Raw genomic sequence first — 19597 nt, forward strand, 5'->3', positions numbered from 1 at the left:
GAATAGATTACAAGGAGCCAAAGGTGATGGAGAGGAGATCAACTCAGTGGCACAGCATTAAGGCAGACAAGGTCGGCTAGTTTAGACTGGGGTGATAGTGGTGCAAGAGATATGTGGTGAGAGTTGAGGTACATTTTGAAGGAAGAGGCAACAGGATTTCCTGATGGGTTGACATGAATTGTGAGAGAGAGGAGTGGGACACCAAGAGTTGAGGGCAGAACCACTCAACAAAGGGGCTACTGATGAGTGCATGTGCTTCAGAATTTCAAGAGCATTATTCAAGCATTATGAATTACCTTGTTCATTTTGTACCAGAGACCAGGCATTTGGTAGATTAAAATCTCCTCCAATTCCCGATAAAAGGTATTACATGATTTTTCACGAAGTTTTAATTCTTCCAAATTTGCTAGGTCAGAGATCAATTTATGACAATGGAACTTGTCAGTCAGAAAAAGTTTTATTACAAGAAACAATGCCATCAGGTAAAAATGCAAAAAATTGTGCAATTATGGCAAAATGTTTAAAAATATCTACACATTTGCCCCCAAAGGACTACAGTACTTAACTACATACCTGAGCACAGAACATCGAATGCCATTTTAAACTGTTTCACGTAGAAAATCTGATTCCTTGCAAGATCACATCCACTTTCTCTCATGCAGCAGTGAAATCAGCTTGATGCTTAAGCATCAACTTTGTAGGATAACAGAAAACAAAGATGGAAAATAAAGAATACAGTTTCTACTTTCCTATAACATAGTTATACCACATCCAGTTTTCAATGTATAAAAAATACATAGGAAAGTGCTACATACTTTCTTCAAATGCAAAAACAAAGCTCAAGTGGGACTGGCATCTATCACCCTCTATTTTAATTCTATAGTACCCATTATGCCTTTTACTTATATTCTCATCATACTAAGCAAATGTACCTTAAATATCTAAACACAGACCCACACATATTACTAATCCTAGTTTTCTAGAACCTCTTCTGAAATCATCTGAAAAGTGGCAAAATATCCCAGCTATATAATTTAAACAAATAGGTATTCATACAAAATTCAATATATATTCTATTGATACTTCCATAGCAAATTCTAAACCTTGGCTTTGACACACTATCCTTAGAGCACACCCTCAGTATAAACGGTTATAGGATCAATTGTTAGAGGATCAACTGTTGTGCAGATCAATAGAATAAATCGACTGCAGAATTAACCACAGTACATTGTACTCCTATACATCACACGGCACATGGAAATTGTTAATGTTCTAATGTCATGTTTTCAAGTAACACAGTGTTCTAAATAAATACAGGAGATTGTCAAAAAGCGGCAGGAAGTCACAGGAAGCAACAAAGCTTTCAAAAATAAATTATGGGAACATCTCTTGTAATGTTTAGTTTGGTTTTTCCTCCCCTTGACAATGCATCACGGTGTAGATGCTTCAAAATGCTCACAGAAAAAGCCCCAAAACAGCATGAAGAGAAAGAAAAACTCAGAAGAAAAAAAATAGCTGATTAGTTGACAGTCAATAAGGAGACTATAGACACACTACCAAGGCCAGCAGGAAGAAAGCACGTACCCAGCTTCCCAAGACTGGATTTTAAAATGTCAATTCTCTAAATGCTGTCCACTTTCAATTCGGCTTCAGGAAACATTCCCTACTTGTAGAGGGCTATGACAAGCAGTTTGGAAAGTTTCCAAAAAACGAGGTATGTGATGCAAAGAGGCAATGTTTTCGATTTGTTTCACAGTATCATATTACAATTTGTGCAAGAGTTTTTAATACAAACTGTGCCAGTTTGTTTTCTTTAAGGGAATCAAAATGTTCCAGTTAAGGACAGACTCTGGCTATACTTATATCCTTTATTACTTATTCCGGGAAGAGTAAAAAATAAGTTACTGATCTAAATATCTGCCTTAGGTATAACACATGAGTTGGTTTGTTCTCTCTGTGAGTATTTCTGTTAGAAATTAATCAGTTAAATATGAAAAATGATTTAGTACCTATAATGCTATGTTTCTATTCACTCACACTTTTCCTTCTCAGTCACCTGCAGTTAGAACAAAGGTTTTCAATGCAAAACTATTCATAACTGTTAAGTGCAAAAACTTTTTTAAAAATGAGGTTTTAATTGTCATAGGTAATGCAAAAGACATTAAATGAGACTATTGCAGGAGTTTTATGTTTCTGGAAAACAGAATTTTCAAATTAGGAGTTAAAACTTCACATTCTGCTCTGTGCAGAAGACAATTAAGTTACCTTTCATTGTACCGATAATGAATGGACAGGTAAGGATGGAAAGGAGTTTAGGCGACAAATGGCCCGTGTTAGTGCAAAATGAGGATAATAGTCTTCTCACTATTCTCAGAGTGAATCCAGTTAGACCAGTAACTAGCCATAGCTTGCCATCATGTAAGCAGAGAATCTTGTGAAATCACAAGAGTTCAGCAAGTCAAGTACTATGGCCATGAAACTAACATACCAATTTGAAAGGTAAGCATAGGCTCAGATATTTGAAATATACCTAACTATACACATGAGTTAACTTATACTAGCACCAGCCACCTGTGAATTTGAACCCTTCTCGGGATTTAAAAAAAAAAAAAAAAAAAAATGAGACAGTGTTAGCACTTGAAAAAATTGTCAACACAAAACTACTTTAAAACTTTAGCTTAATTTAAACTAACATGGGAAATATAAAACAATCCAACTAAAAGCTCTTTCTGAGACTGATTTGTTTTTCCTTCAAACTACTCTAATAACACATTTAAATCCAGTACACATGAAAACAGTACACAAAATATACACATATTCAGAATGAGGATCTAAGTTAGTGCGTCTCTGTAGCAGAGAAGTCACAGCTAAAGTCCTAGTGATATTGCCTCAAATTTTTACCCGTATTTAAAATAAAAAGTCACATCAAACTATTTTGGATGTCTCTAACCCATAGTACCCTAACTGCTCTTCTAAGAGTGCATAGTTGTCAATTCGTCTGGTATCTCAGTGACTATTCAACACGCAATTCTAGAATGATGTGATTACTTTTATACCAGAAAAAAAAAATGCTGATAATTGCACTTTGTTACCTTTTGCTTACTGAAATGAAAACATCACATGGATGAAAAGAAATCCCTCCCTACACTCATCTTAAACAGCACCCATCTCCATGTGTAAACTCTCTTCAGCTTTCTTAAATACTGACAGCACTTCTTCTTATCACTGAAAGACTAAGTTTCCTCCAGCACAAGATGCCGGTGAGCTCACTAAGGCCTGCCATTCATTAAAGTACTTTCTGAAGACACTGAGGATACAGTTTAGCAACAGCACATTCAAAATGCCGGCCAAGGTCCCAGAGGCGATCTGGGGTCTCATATACTTTCATCCATTGGTCAGTGATATCATCATACTGGTAAAGGGAATTTTTTCTGCTGGTTCTGAAGACATGTTCTTCAACGGTCACTTGAGTAGCTCGAACAAATAAATGGAGCTTATTCTGGAAAAGTACCAGTTTAAGGTATGGGTTTATGGACTCATCACATGGAAAGTCCTTCTTACGAGTCCACTTATTGAGCTCAATATCATAGGCTTCTACAGTAAACATCCGCTGATGATTTCCACAGGTTCCAGCTATGTAGTAGATAGAGTTCTTGTATACAGCTGCTAAGCCCTGGATTCTAGGCACAGTCATGGGGGTTAAGAAACCCCAGTAGTCTTTCTGAGGCTCATAGAAGAGGAAAAACTCTCCTAAAGAAAGAAAAGGGAAAAAAAAAGAGAGAGAGAGAAAAGAAAACAAGAATATGAACATTTAAATATAAGATAGCTTAAAACATCTACATCCCATGGCACAACATAACATAATATTAGAATCAACCTGATTTGGGGCATTCAAACTGGTAAGTGTGAGAAGTTACTTTGGCTTGATGGCAGTATAAGGGTTAAGAGCTTGGTTTCATTTACTCTATCCAAATATCTGGGTATTTCAGAAAACTGATTTTAAGCTAGCTCTTATAAAAAGTACTGTTACTAATGGTTAGCCAGGAAGATCAAAATATGAATATAGGTTCAATCATGAATAAGCCAGGATAAATTTATGTGCTAGTTATTTAATTATAAGGTAGTACATAGAATTGTTCAGATTTGTGTCTATGGGCCACTAATGTGTTTACTTTAGTGTTGCTATAAGGCAAAGACAAATATCAAGAGGAGAAAATATGACCTTAAGCTGATAGAAAACATGCACATCATTTATGGAATTGACTATGAGGCCGTTTCCATTCTGTTTTGACAATGAAAAGGTGTGCTGAGTCACACTGCCGATGTAAAAATATCTAAAAGAATTAAGCTAGTGAAGATTTACAAGAGCTTGGCTAATTATAACATTAAAATCTTGGATTTGAAAGAATCAAATAAAGTCTTTGATATGAAAATCTGAACCATTTATGATCAGATTAAATGGTACTCCAATAGCCACTGACAGTCAGGCATGATCTTCTGACTGTTCACGTCAAGTTTATTTATATAAAGAGGCTTTGTTTAGATCAGAAGTACCTACTTCTAAATTGAGCTTCCCCTTGAAAACTGTTTTGAACTAGGTTAACTCATATCAATAAATATAACTACCTACCTAATAAAAGTGATGCTGAAAAAAATACAGGTTTTCATAAAATAGCTTGTTAAACTCTCAGCTTTTGCCTGCATATTCCCTATGCTTCTTGACTAAAATGTAACAGGATTCTTAATAAAGAAGACAGGAATGAACACTTTTTACCATGTACTACCTTGCTACAAATTTCTTATAAAAAGGAAAGATAATACATTTTAAAAGCTGATTTTTAAACCTAAAGTTGACTTTAATAAACTAAAACCAGTAATGGGCAATTAAAACCCTCAGTGCCTCAGATCTGTCTTATATAAAATACAATCTGATTAAAGAATGTTCATTCCAACCCTGAAATTCTGTTAATTCACTGTTACTTTGCTTTAGTATTTAAATTAATATACAACCTTTATATTCCATTTGGGAGTCTTCTAATTAATTCTGTCTCTATTAAAAAATAACTGCTTAGCCAGTAAAACCAAAAATCTATGAAGAGAGAGCTTCATCATATTGGATGATATAACCCATCCAACCATGTAAGTCAAAGTGTTACTTGCTGAGTTGTGTCCAACTCTGCAACCCCATGGACTGTAGCCCACCAGGCTCCTCAGGTCATGGAATTCTCCAGGCAAGAATACTGGAGTGTAGCCATTCCCTTCTCCAGGGGATCTTCCCAACCCAAGGATTGAACCTGGCTCTCCAGGACTAAAGGCAGATTCTTTACCACCTGAGCCACCTAGGAAGCCCTATCTAACCATTCTTTATAGATTTTTACATCCATTCAGATAACTCCATTTTTTGGCAAGACCAACAAACCTCCATCATCCCAGGCTTCCATTCAACTAAAATGAGGCACGAGAGTATTCCTTACTCTCTCTGGAGAATTAACTTTACACTGAAGTTTAAACAAATGGGTTTAGGCATTTCTAAGAAATTATAAGTCAAATAAAGGATTACAGCAAAGAATATTTAAAAAAAACTTACAGTGGGGAAAAAAACTAAAAAATCATATGTATCTACACAGAACTTGCACCCATTTCCTTGGGGTTTTTTTTGGTTTTTTTTTTTTTTTTTTTATAGTAGTGAAGGAAAGCATTTATCTATAAGCAGTTAAGAAATGCAAAAGAAGAAGGATGTTGGCATTGTCAATGCTGTATTCAGCATTCAAGCAACTAAAATAAGAAACCAAACACAAGGAAAATATTAGCACAAATGAGAACCTTGAATCAAGTATCTTATTTACTGTTACTCAGTTCTTCTTTCTGGTATCTTTACCAAGGTACCAGTCTTCAACTGTTTAAACAAAAATTTTTAAGCTAAGTATATTACCATCCCTCTCATCTTATAATGTTAAAAAGATGGCATCTCAAAATTTTTCAGTGAAAAAAAAATTGAAAACACTGTATTATGGGTGACAACATCAACGGCAGTGAAACTAAAATCTTAAACAGTGTGATTTCAAACTCTTTGTAAGTGAGTTTCATAACCTTTGCCATCATAAGACTTCATACAAAATTCTTTGGCAACTGAGTAGTACAACTGCAGTTGAGGCTTTGTTCTTTTTTTCTCTTTTAAACTAATCCAGTACATTCCATAAGAAGAATACTTGCTACCATCCCTTGATTATATATCATTCAACTGCAAAAAGTTATGTATCAAACTTGCTTCCTTGTTTAAAGTCTTAAAAATGGAACAGAAATAGTTTTTCTCAAATGCTGAACTATTATTTATGGGAAAAAAAGTTTTCAAAAATACTTATGTCACATGATGTTAAAAGACAGTAAGAACATAAAAAACTTACAGGATCATTTTAGGAACTTGAAAGTACCTGCCTTTTTTGATTGAAAATTTTATTTTCTTTACTAGTCCCTTAAAGAACAGACTCTTCCAAGAAATACTTTAACCACTTGGGCACCTACCCTGTAAAACATAGATCTTCTCTTTGTATTCCACGGCATTATGAAACTCCATTGCAACAGGCATGGCGCAAACAGTAGTCCAGCGGTTCTCTCTGCTGTCATAGCACTCCACAGATTTTAGTGAGTTTCTCCCATCACCTTCGTAGACACGCCCTCCAATTGCATACATCTTACCACAGCAGTACACCAGTTTGCAGCCTATTCTGGCTCGAAGCAAGGATGGTTTGGAAAGCCACCTATTGGTGGAATGGTCATACATCCAGAAATCATTTTCTGCCTTGTGGTCAATGGATACCTCGCTGCTGCTTGGCCTGTACCCTCCTGCAATGTAAATATCATTATCTGGTGATACAAGAATTCCAACTTCTCTCAGATCATTTGGTGGTTTGCATAGTTTGAACACTCTTCCTGTGAATATATCTAGACAAGGCACTGTTTGCTTCTTTCCTGAGTGTTTGTGGGCTGCGTCGAAACATATGATCATTTCCGATGCAGTCATTCCAAGTCTCTGTGTACAGCCATTGGGACTGGCTGGTCCCTTTTCCACACAGCTTTTGGCGATAGCCTGTGCAAACTGAGGTGGAATTTTCTCTATAAAGGTGTCTTCCATCAGAGGAAAACGTATGCATTTGGCAAAAATTTCTGGAAGGTGCACTTCTCTTTCATTCTGTTCATGTTCAAACCACCTTACAATACTCTCATAAACATGCTCTTCCCGGTCTACGTTTAAATCATCACTGTCTAGGATACTTATCAGTTGGTCTTTTGTCAGCTGAAGAAACTCCTGTTCTTTGGTGACACACAGGAACTTTTTACGAATGTATTCTTTAGATCGATCTCCAAGTTCCTGATGACCGTAATGATCAGCAAAGATGAAGACCCCGATAGAATTTTGTGGGTCCAAATGACTGATCATGTACTTGGCACACTGGTCTTGGATGGAGGGAATCTGGAAGATGCTAGCTGCAGTGAACAAGGCTTGAACATTGGCCTCTGTCAGAACAACTCTGGAGGTATAGGCATAGTTCAACACTAAATCCATCGACTCGGCTTCAACACCAACAATTCGAACTTCTTTTTGAGTGCTTTCTGTAAGGCCGCTAGTGAACATGGATCTAGGAAGGAAAGAGTGGTGAATTTATCTGCACTACAAATAAAAATTATTGTTGGCAAGCTTGTAAAAAGTTATCACAAGGATCACTTTTTGAAACTGAAAAACATTTCCTAATATGTTTCCTGATATCCTGAATATCAGGAAAGGGATAAAAGTTGATCATCTAGCAGAAGGATTTAATCTGGCTAATCTCAAAGAAACCCTATTGTCAGGGCCAGTCAGTCCACTTTGTGCCAACTCTGAGAAAAGCAGAGTATACCCAACTAAATCAAACCGAAAAGTGGCAAGGCATATTCCAGGACATCTTATTTTCCTTGGAGCCCTATCCAGGCTTCTGATCAAGTTGCTTTAGGGACTTATTTCAATCACCAGGTCAGTCAGAAAGTTTACAAATACCTATGGGGTATCAGTGTGACACATTAACATATAGAAACTGTCTAATCAAACTTCTCATAACCCAGTGGAAATTTACAAGGCAACCTGTACCCAAAACGTATCTTTAAAAATTTTAGCTTAGATAAATAAGATGTTCTTCAGAAATTCTTATTTTCTTCCTACTCCTTTTTAAAATAATTATCCTTTGAATGCTTCCTTAATCATTATAAAGAATATAAAGCACATCAATTCATCAGTTATCCTTGGATATTTTGAAAATTTTTGCTTGAGAAAATCAAGAAATATACTTGACTTTCTCAAAGTTACCATAGTTTTATCTATTTATAAAATATAATAAAAATGTTAGCCTCATTGATGCTCAGTTGTGTCTGACTCTTTGGGACCCGAGGGACTGTAGCCCTCCAGGCTCCTTTGTCCTGGGATTTCCCAGGCAGGAATACTGGAGTAGGTTGCCATTTCCTTCTCTGGGAGATCTTCCCAACCCAGCAATTGAACCCCTGTCTCCTGCATCACAGAGGGATTGTTTAACACTGAGCCACCTGGGAGGCCATAAATAAAGATCTGAGTAGGGTTAATATTAATAAATGCCTACTTCTAAAGAGAATTTAAGAATTAACGGATTTGTTGCAGATCTGATTTTGTTGGTTTTCAAAAATTCCAGGTTCTTGTCTTTGAGACCAAGCTTTCTTTTCCTTTTCTTTTTTAATGTGCTTTTATGGTACTTTCAGCGCTTCCCTGGTAGTTCAGCTGGTAAAGAATCCACCTGCAATGCAGGAGACCCCAGTTTGATTCCTGGGTGGGGAAGATGCCCTGGAGAAGAGATAGGTTACCCACTCCAGTGTTCTTGGGCTTCCCTGGAGGCTCAGCTGGTAAAGAATCCACCTGCAATGCAGGAGAACCTGGGTTTGATCCCTGGGTTGGGAAGATGCCCTGGAGGAGGGCATGGCAACCCACTCCTGTATTCTTGCTGGAGAATCCCCATGGACAGAGTCAGTATGAGTGACTAAGCACAGCACAGCATGGTACTTTCTTGGCCAAACCATTAAGACATCAAAATCCTAGCTTTTTATTTAAAGTGCTGCTGCTGCTAAGTCACTTCAGTCGTGTCCGACTCGGTGCAACCCCATCAACGGCAGCCCACCAGGCTCCTCCATCCCTGGGATTCTCCAGGCAAGAACACTGGAGTGGGTTGCCATTTCCTTCTCCAATGCATGAAAGTGAAAAGTGAAAGGGAAGTCACTTAGTCGTGTCTGACTCGTCGCAACTCCATGGACTGCAGCCCACCAGGCTCCTCCGTCCATGGGATTTTCCAGGCAAGAGTACTGGAGTGGGGTGCCATCGCCTTCTCCATTTAAAGTGCTAGTCATTTATAAACATCATTTGCCTTTCTTCTCCTTCCTTTGATGTTTCTTTCTAAGAAGTTCTTAAAATTAAACTTATAAAAAGGTCAAAAGCTCTTTTAAAATACTCTTGAGAAAAGGATGGTATGCCCTAGAATGCTTAATAGATGTCTGTTGAAGATACTGACCTAACACTGGGGATAAACTTGATTATTCAGATCCAGACCTCTCCTATATTAAGTGTGATGTTATGAAAAAAAGTGGGAAGATTTTCAGATCACTTTTAATGTCTTTGTCAAAAACATGAAATTAATTCAAAAATGCAATATGTAATACTGGAGGTATACAGGGGTACCTGGACCCAGTTGTTACCTGGGTTAACTATCCTTTGAGTCCTAATTTTACTGCTATTATGCAAAATTTAAGTTTAATATCCTGCAGACTTTTTTTTTTTTTTCCCCTTAAATGACTGAAAACTAAACGTTCCAATGTATGAGCTGGTTTTTCAATTCAGGTACTGAAAAACTCAGTTATATAGGTCCCAATTAAAAAGAAAAAGAAAGCCCTTCATTATGCAAAGATTAAATCCCAAAGGAGAACATTACCACATAACCCTTTATCAAGGGAGCTACTGACTTGAATAAGCTGGCCTCACACACAGCAGTGTAACATGCAAGTTCCCCTCTGTTCTATCATGTTCTGTATGTAAACTCTAATTCAAGTGGGAGTACTTCCTCACACAAAACCCTGAGCAGCATGTTTCTAATAATTATACACATTTTATTTCTGACAAGTCTCTGGGATCAGGAAACAGCCATGGCAGATTGCAAGCTATTCTATTTTTTCCATCAGTGATGCAAGATTTGCAAATATTAAGTATGACTTTTTACATCTCACATAAGGTGCAACACTGGTGCCCAAGAAACTTCTGTACAAAAGCTCTAGTCAAGCGAGAAGAACCTAATCCTTGAGTCTTCTAGCCAAATACCTTCATTTGACTTCTCCTGTCTTATGCTTAGAAAGCCTTCCAAGCATTTCCTTAACTTCTTGGAAAGCAAGAAAATCTACTGTAGCACACGTCTTTCCAAAAGATTTGTCAGGTCCTCGAAACTATTTTAACCAAGTATGATATTTAAATGATATAAGCCAGAATATAAAATTATACTGAGATATAAATATTTTCACTTTAAAGTTTCAATTTTTTTTTTTTTACTATTTAAATCTAATATACAATTAACACTTCTGTAAATTAAAATTTAAAGAGGACCCACTCTTGTTCCTTAAAAGTTATATACAGTGACTAAGAAGCCTGGCTCTGGACTCCAATCCAGCCTCTGCCACTTACTAGTTAGATGATTTAGGCAGTTCACGTAACCTCTTTGAGCCTCAGTTTTTTCACATGTAAAATGGGAATAACAAGAGTGTAGAAATAGGATTATAAGGATTATATAAAGTGACATAGGTAAAATGAGCATTACCTAGAGCTTGATAAGCATAACTGTAGCATATATAAACATAAATGACCTAACCATATCTAATGGATAGCCTTGATAACTGAATCTCACCAGCAATTTGCATACTTCATACCTTTCGTGTATACCAGTTTCTGCTTTTTTCTTTCCAGGTCACACCCTTGTTATGCTTAATACTTAATAGTGCAATGGCCTATCCAATGCAAATCTAAATGGTTACATCATAAACATCAAACTGAAGTGACTATATTTAACCCAGTATTCTGAGAAAGAGGAAGCAGAAACTACTGTCTGGAACATTACACTGCTATATGCCCTATAAAGGTAAGCACCTTCAAAAGGAAAAAATATATTTACTGTGTGGCTGAGAAAATTATTTCACAGTCATTCATGCACCATTTTTGAAAACAAAAAGGCTTAAAGTGAGTACTTCAAACAAAAAAAAAAGTTAAACTTGAACAGGAAATTGCCTTTATCACTGATCTTGTCTTAGAGTATGACATTGTTTTTTAGATCCAAGTTTTGAAATTTTACTTTTCAAAGTTTTATAATATATAAAGATGAATATAAATGAAAATGAAAACTGACCTCTAAAATACTTCTGGAAATCTTAGAAATAGTCATTAGTGTGGGGCCTAACACACATAGAAACTGTATTTCATTGATTTTTACTTCACTGCTGTTATCATCATGGGATTAAAACAGTCCATTAAGTGGGCAATTTGTTTTTAAAAGAAAAGGCTATTAATTTTTAAATTCTAAAAGAGTTAACATGCACTAAAGAAATCCTGGATAAATTTCTGGAACAAATTCCAGATCAGCACTGTACAATAAAACTTTCAGTGACGGAAAGGTTCTGTTTCAGGGCTATACAGTGGGGCAACCACTAGCTATATGTGGCTACTGAGCACTTTAAATGTGGTTAGTGTACCTGAGGAACTGATTTTTTTTTTTTTCATTTTATTTAATTTTAGATAAGTGAAGTTTAGCCACACATGGCTAGTGGCTGCCATATTGGGCAGTGCAATTTTAGATTTTTCTGAAACATACAAACAAAAACATATTTATTGACTTAAAACCAGTCATCTGAATTCTAGAAGAATCTGTCAGTTTTTTTTAAAGGGGGGCTTAATAAAATAGGGCCTGTTATTTATTCTCAGGAAACAAATACATTAGTTTCATCCATTGTTGCATCTCAATATAAAAATGAAGTGGGCAGTACTGAAGGAGAAAGGGGACTCGGTGCAGACATCAATAGAGGTTTCCACCAACATCATACCTGAAATAAGGGCTGATTGCAGCAAGAACGTTTCTATGACAGGAAAATGTTTTCCCGTGATCCACTTCCACTACAATGTCTGTCAGCTGTCCTTCATCGTACATTGTTTTGAGTTGCTTAAGAATACTGCAAGCATGGAAGGGGTCCATGGCATCGCTGGCTGTGTCTGAAGATGGTACTCCATTCGGTGTTGGGGAAGACTTACTTAAATCTAGGAGGAGAAAAATCGTACAACCACAAGAAGTTCGGGGCCAGTTTCGGCGTCGCGGGTTTTATTTTTTGTTTTTGTGTTTGTTTGGTTGGTTTTGTTGTTGTCTGTGGGATGGGGCTGGGGATTGTTTGTCTGCTTGGCTTGCTTTCTCCCCGCTACAAAAATACACATATGTATATAGACTCCCTCAGTGAGAACGCGAGATAGGATATGGGAAAGAGCGAGGTGAGATGCAAGTTCAAACACCAGCCTGCTTCTCCCGGAGCCCGGCGAGCCCGAAGCCCCGTGCTCGCCGACAGACAGCGCAGGCAGAACAGGCGAGGTGTCTGCGGCGACTCCGCCAACAGCCAGAACGTCCCAGCTGAGAGCGGAGGGCAGGAGCCTCACAAGGGAAGCTCGATGGATGGCGGCCGCCACTGCCTCCTCAACCGCCTTGCGAACAGGTCGGAGCGGCGGCGGGTACCCGGCCTCCCCATCCCTGTCCGGCCGGACCGCCCACCTCCCTCCACGCCACTCATCCTCCCTCTCCTCATCTCTGTCCACCTCTCCATCCTTCTCTCCCAGTCCTCATCGCCGCCGCCTAAGCTCGCAGCACGAACTTGGCCTCCGGCCCACCTCCCCTCCACACCTCCCTAGCCACCACACGACCCACCTGCCGACGCGGCCATTTCTAGACGCGGCCCGGGCTCCAGCTATTTAAAGAGGAAATGTCATTTCGCTTCTCTCTCTCCCGGGTTCCGGCTCTTCTAAGCCGTCCGTAGCCAATGGGGTGACCTATGCATCCGGCTCCGCCCCTAGGCTCCGAAATCAGGGGGTCTATTGGTCACGAGGAGCGCGCCGGCACGTCGGGAAATGTAGTTTTATTGCCCCCGCTCCCGCGTGGTCCGTGTAGGGCGGAGGCCCAAGCTCGGAATTTCTATTGGCTGTTTTGGGTGGGGGCGGAGAGCAGGGAGCCCGCCAGCCTGTGTCTGTGGGGCGCGCAGCGCCTGCCGGAAGAGGTAGTCTTCTGGCTGAGGAGAGCTGTCATTCTGAGAGGCTAGGTTAGGGAAAGCTCTTGAAGTGCAAATTTCCCCATTTTAGGCCTCTCTCCAGGCCCCCGGTTCTTTTTTTTTTTTTTTCTTCCCCACCTCGTTCTTCGTTTCCTAAACCTCCTGCCAATGACTAGCTTCCGGTATGAAAGCGGGGGTCCACGTGAGGGCTGTGAAACCAGAAAAATTTGGAAATGGACAAGAGAGCTGTTGTCCAAAAATGGGAAGGAAACCTGACACCTCACCCCTAAGAAAAATATCAGGAGGCCAAAAAGCAAGCCATCTTTGATGAGTCACCTGTGACACCCAATTGAAACAGCATCGACTTGGCTGAGTGCTGCGGTTTCTACAGATTAATTGGTCTGGTTACAACCGCTGCTCAGGATCTTTAACTCCCACTCAATGCGTTGCTTTTCTTGAGCACCCGGGGAACACCTGTTCCACTTTTAAGAGTACATGAACATTACAGAGGGATTCAAGACGCTTTCCTTTTTGCTCCTGGTAAATTGAGTGGTGAAGATACTAAGTAGTCTGGATTTTCCTTTGAAGAAATCCTGAAAAGTGCCCTGAGCCTGAAACGAGGGACGATTATTGACTCCCTGGCTCTACTTCTTAATGTGGGACCTTTAGATAAGACCATTTAATTCTTGGTCACTTAGCTCCTTCACCTGTAGTGTGTGAATAATAATTCCTTTTCTAGCTGCCTCATAGGCAGCAAGCCTTTTGAAAGAAAACAAAAATGTTTTTACTGTTGACATGTTTTGATTTTCTTCTCCCGTACTTCTAGCATCTAACAGGGTGCCTGGCACATTATAGGTAGTTAATATTTGAAAAATAAATGTAAGGCACAAATGAGCTAACATTGGAAATGCTATTTCCAAATATTTGACTTGTAAGGAAGTCTTACCAGCGAATAGTAAGGAAGTTTTGGATGATATATAGTTAGTGCATGAGCATAGCTTTTCTAACCCTGAAAAGACCAAATAGTTCAATCTCCTGATGAAGGATCTCAGAATTTAAGTTGTAATTGTGGAACAGAGAGAATGAGGAAAAACAATACAATTCTGTCCTACAAGGTCGGCTAAATAATTTAGAGCTCAAAGTATTATAATTCTGTGCAGGTTAACAAGAATTTGGGTTTCTTTGGGACTGGGATATGTGGACATTGATAACCCTATATACACAGTTCTGCATGAATGAAATTGATTTAACTTCTGTTATTCAGGACTTTAAATTTCCATTTTTTTATGAGCCAAATGTTGTTGCTTTCTACCTTATGGAAATAGTGGGAATTTCACTCACAATATTAATGGCTTCCCTGGTGGCTCTGACGGTAAAGAGTCTGACTACAAAGCAGGAGACCGGGGTTTGATCCCTGGGTTGGGAAGACCCCCTGGAGAAGGGAATGGCTATCCACTCCAGTATTACTGCCTGGAGAATTCCATGGAAAGAGGAACCTGGCAGGTACAGTCCATGGGGTCACAAAGAGCTGGATACAACCGAGCAACTAGCACACACAAAACAAATGACATCAATACTTAGGGTTGCCAAATTTAGCGAATAAAAACACAGAAGGCACAGTATCGGGAGATACTTATAGTAAACTATCACTTGTTATCTGAATCAGATGTAATTGGGTGTTTTGTATTTTATCTGTCAACCTTTTCAAGCCTGTTAAAATAGGGGTTTTATTGTTTGAGTTTGGTTTTTGGTAGCCACCTGTTTAAGGTTTTAGAAATTTGGCCAATTTGCTTTTACATTTAATTTTCACTTAACTAAGAAATAGATTTGGCAATATTTTTTTTCCATTTTTTTAAGTTTTCTGATTCTTTGAGCCACAGGAATTTCTAAATTTGGAGGTGGGCAGAATACAAAAAGCAAAAGTCAATTTAAATATAAATAGGGAAAAAATGAAGATTTATAATTACAAGGTTGCCATTTATATGACACTATAAATAAACTTCATCCTACTGGGCAAATGGCATTACCTGGTAGAGTCCATCATCATTCAAAAGACACTTTTGAAAAATGCAGAATAAGTGGGAAAATGTCAAAATTGAGTCAATAGTCCCATAGCAGTTATTCTCAGTGATCTGTAAGAACACAAAGGAGATTTTGTTTCAGGATTGATATTAAGTAGCCAAAGACTAGAGCTTTATTTTCAAATAGCTCTGATATGAAATTTAAGAAGAACTCATTGCCAATCTAGAAAGGCAACAGCAAGGGTAAACCCGTTTTCTTCTTTATGTATTAAGTACTGAATTGTCCTCTGAAGCAATCTTCTCAAATAGAGTTTAAAGTAAATTTTAGTGAAGATGAAAATTGAAAAAGCAAACCAAAATAGTTGAAGGACCTATATTTATTTCAAATTAGACATTTAGAGCATTATTACTTTATTATTTATTACCTAGGAACTGAAGGCAAAGGAGATTGCTATAACCATAGTTGTTTGAGAGTTGAAAAGTCTTCACATTTGAATTCTGACAGAGATGAAAGGAAAGCTACAAATTTGGAAAATAAGAAAATTGCACAGTTGCCCTGTTTTGTTTTTTTTTTTTCTGCTTCTACTTTAAGAGAATGACTTAGCAATTATCAGGTGTGCCCAGGCTCCTGTCCATAATAATACCACATAACACAAGAATGATAGCAACTCTGATGAAGAAAGTGTAAAATAAAATAGGACTTCACTTCTGCAAATCTCTTCTGCAGTTTTCCAGTTTCCCCATTCAGTTTTGATTCAAGCTATGAAATTGACCAGAGCAACTTAAAAGGAAAATAGAGAATTCCTGTGACTTCTACTTTTTAACAAATGACATCTTATAGTATATATATAGTATCATTCTTTTCAGGCTATGGCTACAGCAAAAGATGACATTTTCCTTGCTGAAGACTGTTGGAGTGACTGGATTACTGCCTCAAGTGCAGTAACAAAAGTGATTATTTGAATATAATTTTCAAATAATTATATTTTCAATTTTATTATTTGAATATAAAAGTGATTATTTGAAAATAAGTGATTATTTGAATATAAATTTGATATAATATTACACATTGAAAGAGATTGGGGGGTGATTTCTAGAACCTTATATATTGTATATGATTTACTTTCTTTGAAATACAAAACTTTAAATAGATAGTAGCATCAGGTTTACTGATTGAACATTAGTAACCTTTATTGTATTTTAATTTTTATTCCATCTAAGGTTATGTGAGGACTCAACATGGTAGTAACTAGAAGATTGCATTTTATAAATCACTGAATTTGATCATACTGTAAGATGTTAAATCATATTAATTTGTCTTTTAAGTATTTGAAATTTAGCATATATGTGAGAAAAAGGGAGGGGGGAATTGTTTTGTGACCTCGTGGACTACAGCCTGCCAGGCTTCTCTTCCATGGAGTTCTCCAGGCAAGAATTCTAGAGTGGGTAGCCATTCCCTTCTCCAAGGGATCCCGATCAAGGGATTGTCCCAACCCAGGTCTCCTGCATTGCAGGCAGATTCTTTACCATCTGAGCCACCAGGGAAGCACTAAAAGTAGCAGCTGGGATAGTCAGTTCCTCAAGAATACTTATCATCTCCATCCTTCACCTGAACCTGCATTCTGAGCAGACACTGTATAAAGCAGTGTTCCTGATACCAGAAACAGTACGTGTTGATGATAGAGATAAAGATAGCAGTACAGATACAGACACTCAGTGTGTTTCTGCAAAATTGATGTGGAAACCTGATCTCCAGCGTGATAGTATTTGGAGACAGGGCCTTTGGGAGGTGATTAGATTATGAGGGTGAAGCTCTCATGAAAGAAATTAGTGCCCTTATAAAAGAGACCCCCAAAGACATTTCACCGTGTGAGGACACAGTAAGAAGACAGACATCTGTGAACCAGGAAGCAAGTCCTCACTGGAAACCAAACCCACCAGTGCCTTGAGCTTTGATTTTCCAGCCTCCAGAATTGTGAGAAATGAATTTCTGTTGTTTATAAACCACCCAGTCTATGGTGTTCTGTTATAGGAGCTTGAGTAGACTAAGGCTTATATATGGATGGATGGATAGATAGATGTAAAGGATATAATGTGCTTTGTGTGTGCATATGTGCTCAGTTGTGTCCAACTCTGTGCGACTCCCCAGACTGTAGCCCACCAGGCTCCTCTGTTCTTGGGATTTCCCAGGCAAGAATACTGGAGTGGGTTGCCGTTTCCTTCTCTAGGGGATTGTCCCGACCCAGGGATCAAACCCATGTTGCCTGCATTGTAGGTGGATTCTTTACGGTCTGAGCCACCAGGGAAGCCATATTACATATATATGAATGATTAACCATATATATAATTACATGTATATGGTTAATCACATATAATTATATATCATATGTATTCATGATTCAGTTCAGTTCAGTTCAGTTCAGTAGCTCAGTCATGTCCGACTCTTTGCGACCCCGTGAATTGCAGTATGCCAGGCCTCCCTATCCATCACCATCTCCCAGAGTTCACTCAAACTCACGTTCATCGAGTTGGTGATGCCATCCAGCCATCTCATCCTCTGTTGTCCCCTTTTCCTCCTGCCCCCAATCCCTCCCAGCATCAGAGTCTTTTCCAATGAATCAACTCTTCACATGAGGTGGCCAAAGTACTGGACTTTCAGCTTTAGCATCATTCCTTCCAAAGAACACCCAGGACTGATCTCCTTTAGAATGGACTGGTTGGATCTCCCTACAGTCCAAGGGACTCTCAAGAGTCTTCTCCAACACCACAGTTCAAAAGCATCAATTCTTCGGCACTCAGCTTTCTTCACAGTCCAACTCTCACATCCATACATGACCACTGGAAAAACCATATTAACCATTGATATTTGTTAAGCTGATCATAACTCACTATTCTACTATATAACTGAGTGAAAAACTGGAAACCTTGAACAGAATTACTCTACTGGACCCTTCGGTTACAATATTTAAACTTAGAATGATTGAGAGAGCCAAAGCCACTGTCAAAAGGTGAGACATCAACACCTTTCCTTGTATGAAGATTATCTTATAACCCAAATGGGACTGATAGAATTCATCAATGATTGCTGCTTCTTTCTAACCTCAGTCATGATCCAAATTTTTAAGCTCATGCTATCTCTGGAAAATGTAAAGATAAGAAACATCAGTGTCTTCAGCATGTAGCCATAGGAACAGAAATTCATGGAGAAGAGGCATAAGGTATTAGGAAAGAAGTATATTAAACACAGCAGAGAGAACACAAAGGATGAAGAACTGATGGTACTTTTATCCCTAAAAGAATCAAATATTTAGAAAGCAAATCTGCTGGCATGCCACAGTAACTTCAGAGATATTTAATTTTTATTTCTGCTTGTTCTACCCCAGGATTTCTTAATCCTGTCACTATCCATATTTGCCAGCAGATAAGTTTTTGGTGGCGGAGGGCAGGGGGGTTCTGTCCTGTGCATTATCAAATGCTCTCACCAGTATCCATGATCTCTATGCACCAGATGCCAGCAGTACCCTCCGTGAGGACTTGACAATCAAAAATGTCCCAGAGGTGGTCAAATGTCCCTCAGGAAAACCATCCCCAGTTGAGAACCACTGTATCGCAATATGCTTCTCTCTGTTCTGGGCCCTCCTGCTTTGTTAACAGTTCTATTACACTTTATATCGATCTATGTTTATTATTTAAAGCTGTTTTGTTTATCTTCCTTTTAAATATTCATTGCAAGGATTTGAGTTAATCATCTCTTGTGTTCATAACACAATAGTGTCTTTGGTCCAGAAGCCCCATCTCTTGTGTTACAGATGTCTTACTTTCTTTACCCCTCCCCACATCCTCTAATCCCATCCTCTCCTACTTCATATACAGCCATTGTAATGGTTTGATGTGGATCCCTCTGTTTACATCTGTTCTGTAAATTCTGATTGTTGTTTTATGCACTTTATATAATGGTATTGTGCTATGGATCTCTTTTATATCTTACTTTTTTCACTCAGTACCGTGTTTTAAGATCTGTGTATGTTGCTTTTGTGCATCTGGTCAATCCTTCTTTATATCCCCATCAACTAGCTTACTGTCTGATGTATGTTAGGTGCCAAATAAGTGTTCACATAATTAATTGCATAAGTGAATACATCAGATGGTGAATGGGAATAGTAGACAGAATAGTGGCTGCCCAAAGACGTCCATGTTCTGAGCCCTAGAATCTGTGAATGTGTTACCTTATAAAGCACAAGAGACTTTGGCTG

The 19597-nt window shown here is 38.4% G+C and overlaps 1 protein-coding gene across 1 annotated transcript; it reads right to left on the reverse strand.

Moving 5' to 3' along the window:
- Nucleotides 1-438: 438 nt before the first annotated feature.
- On the reverse strand, nt 439-13119 carry KBTBD8 (kelch repeat and BTB domain containing 8). Its single transcript, XM_006070056.4, has 4 exons — nt 12987-13119; nt 12124-12334; nt 6523-7637; nt 439-3750 (listed from the first exon to the last, which is right to left on the reverse strand). The coding sequence occupies exons 1-4, from the start codon at nt 13000-13002 to the stop codon at nt 3287-3289; spliced, it is 1806 nt and encodes a 601-aa protein (XP_006070118.4). The 5' UTR covers nt 13003-13119; the 3' UTR covers nt 439-3286.
- Between the last annotated feature and the right edge of the window lie 6478 nt (nt 13120-19597).

The sequence above is a fragment of the Bubalus bubalis genome, chromosome 21 (assembly GCF_019923935.1).
Source record: "Bubalus bubalis isolate 160015118507 breed Murrah chromosome 21, NDDB_SH_1, whole genome shotgun sequence".
In the NCBI taxonomy this organism is placed as follows: Eukaryota; Metazoa; Chordata; class Mammalia; order Artiodactyla; family Bovidae; genus Bubalus; species Bubalus bubalis.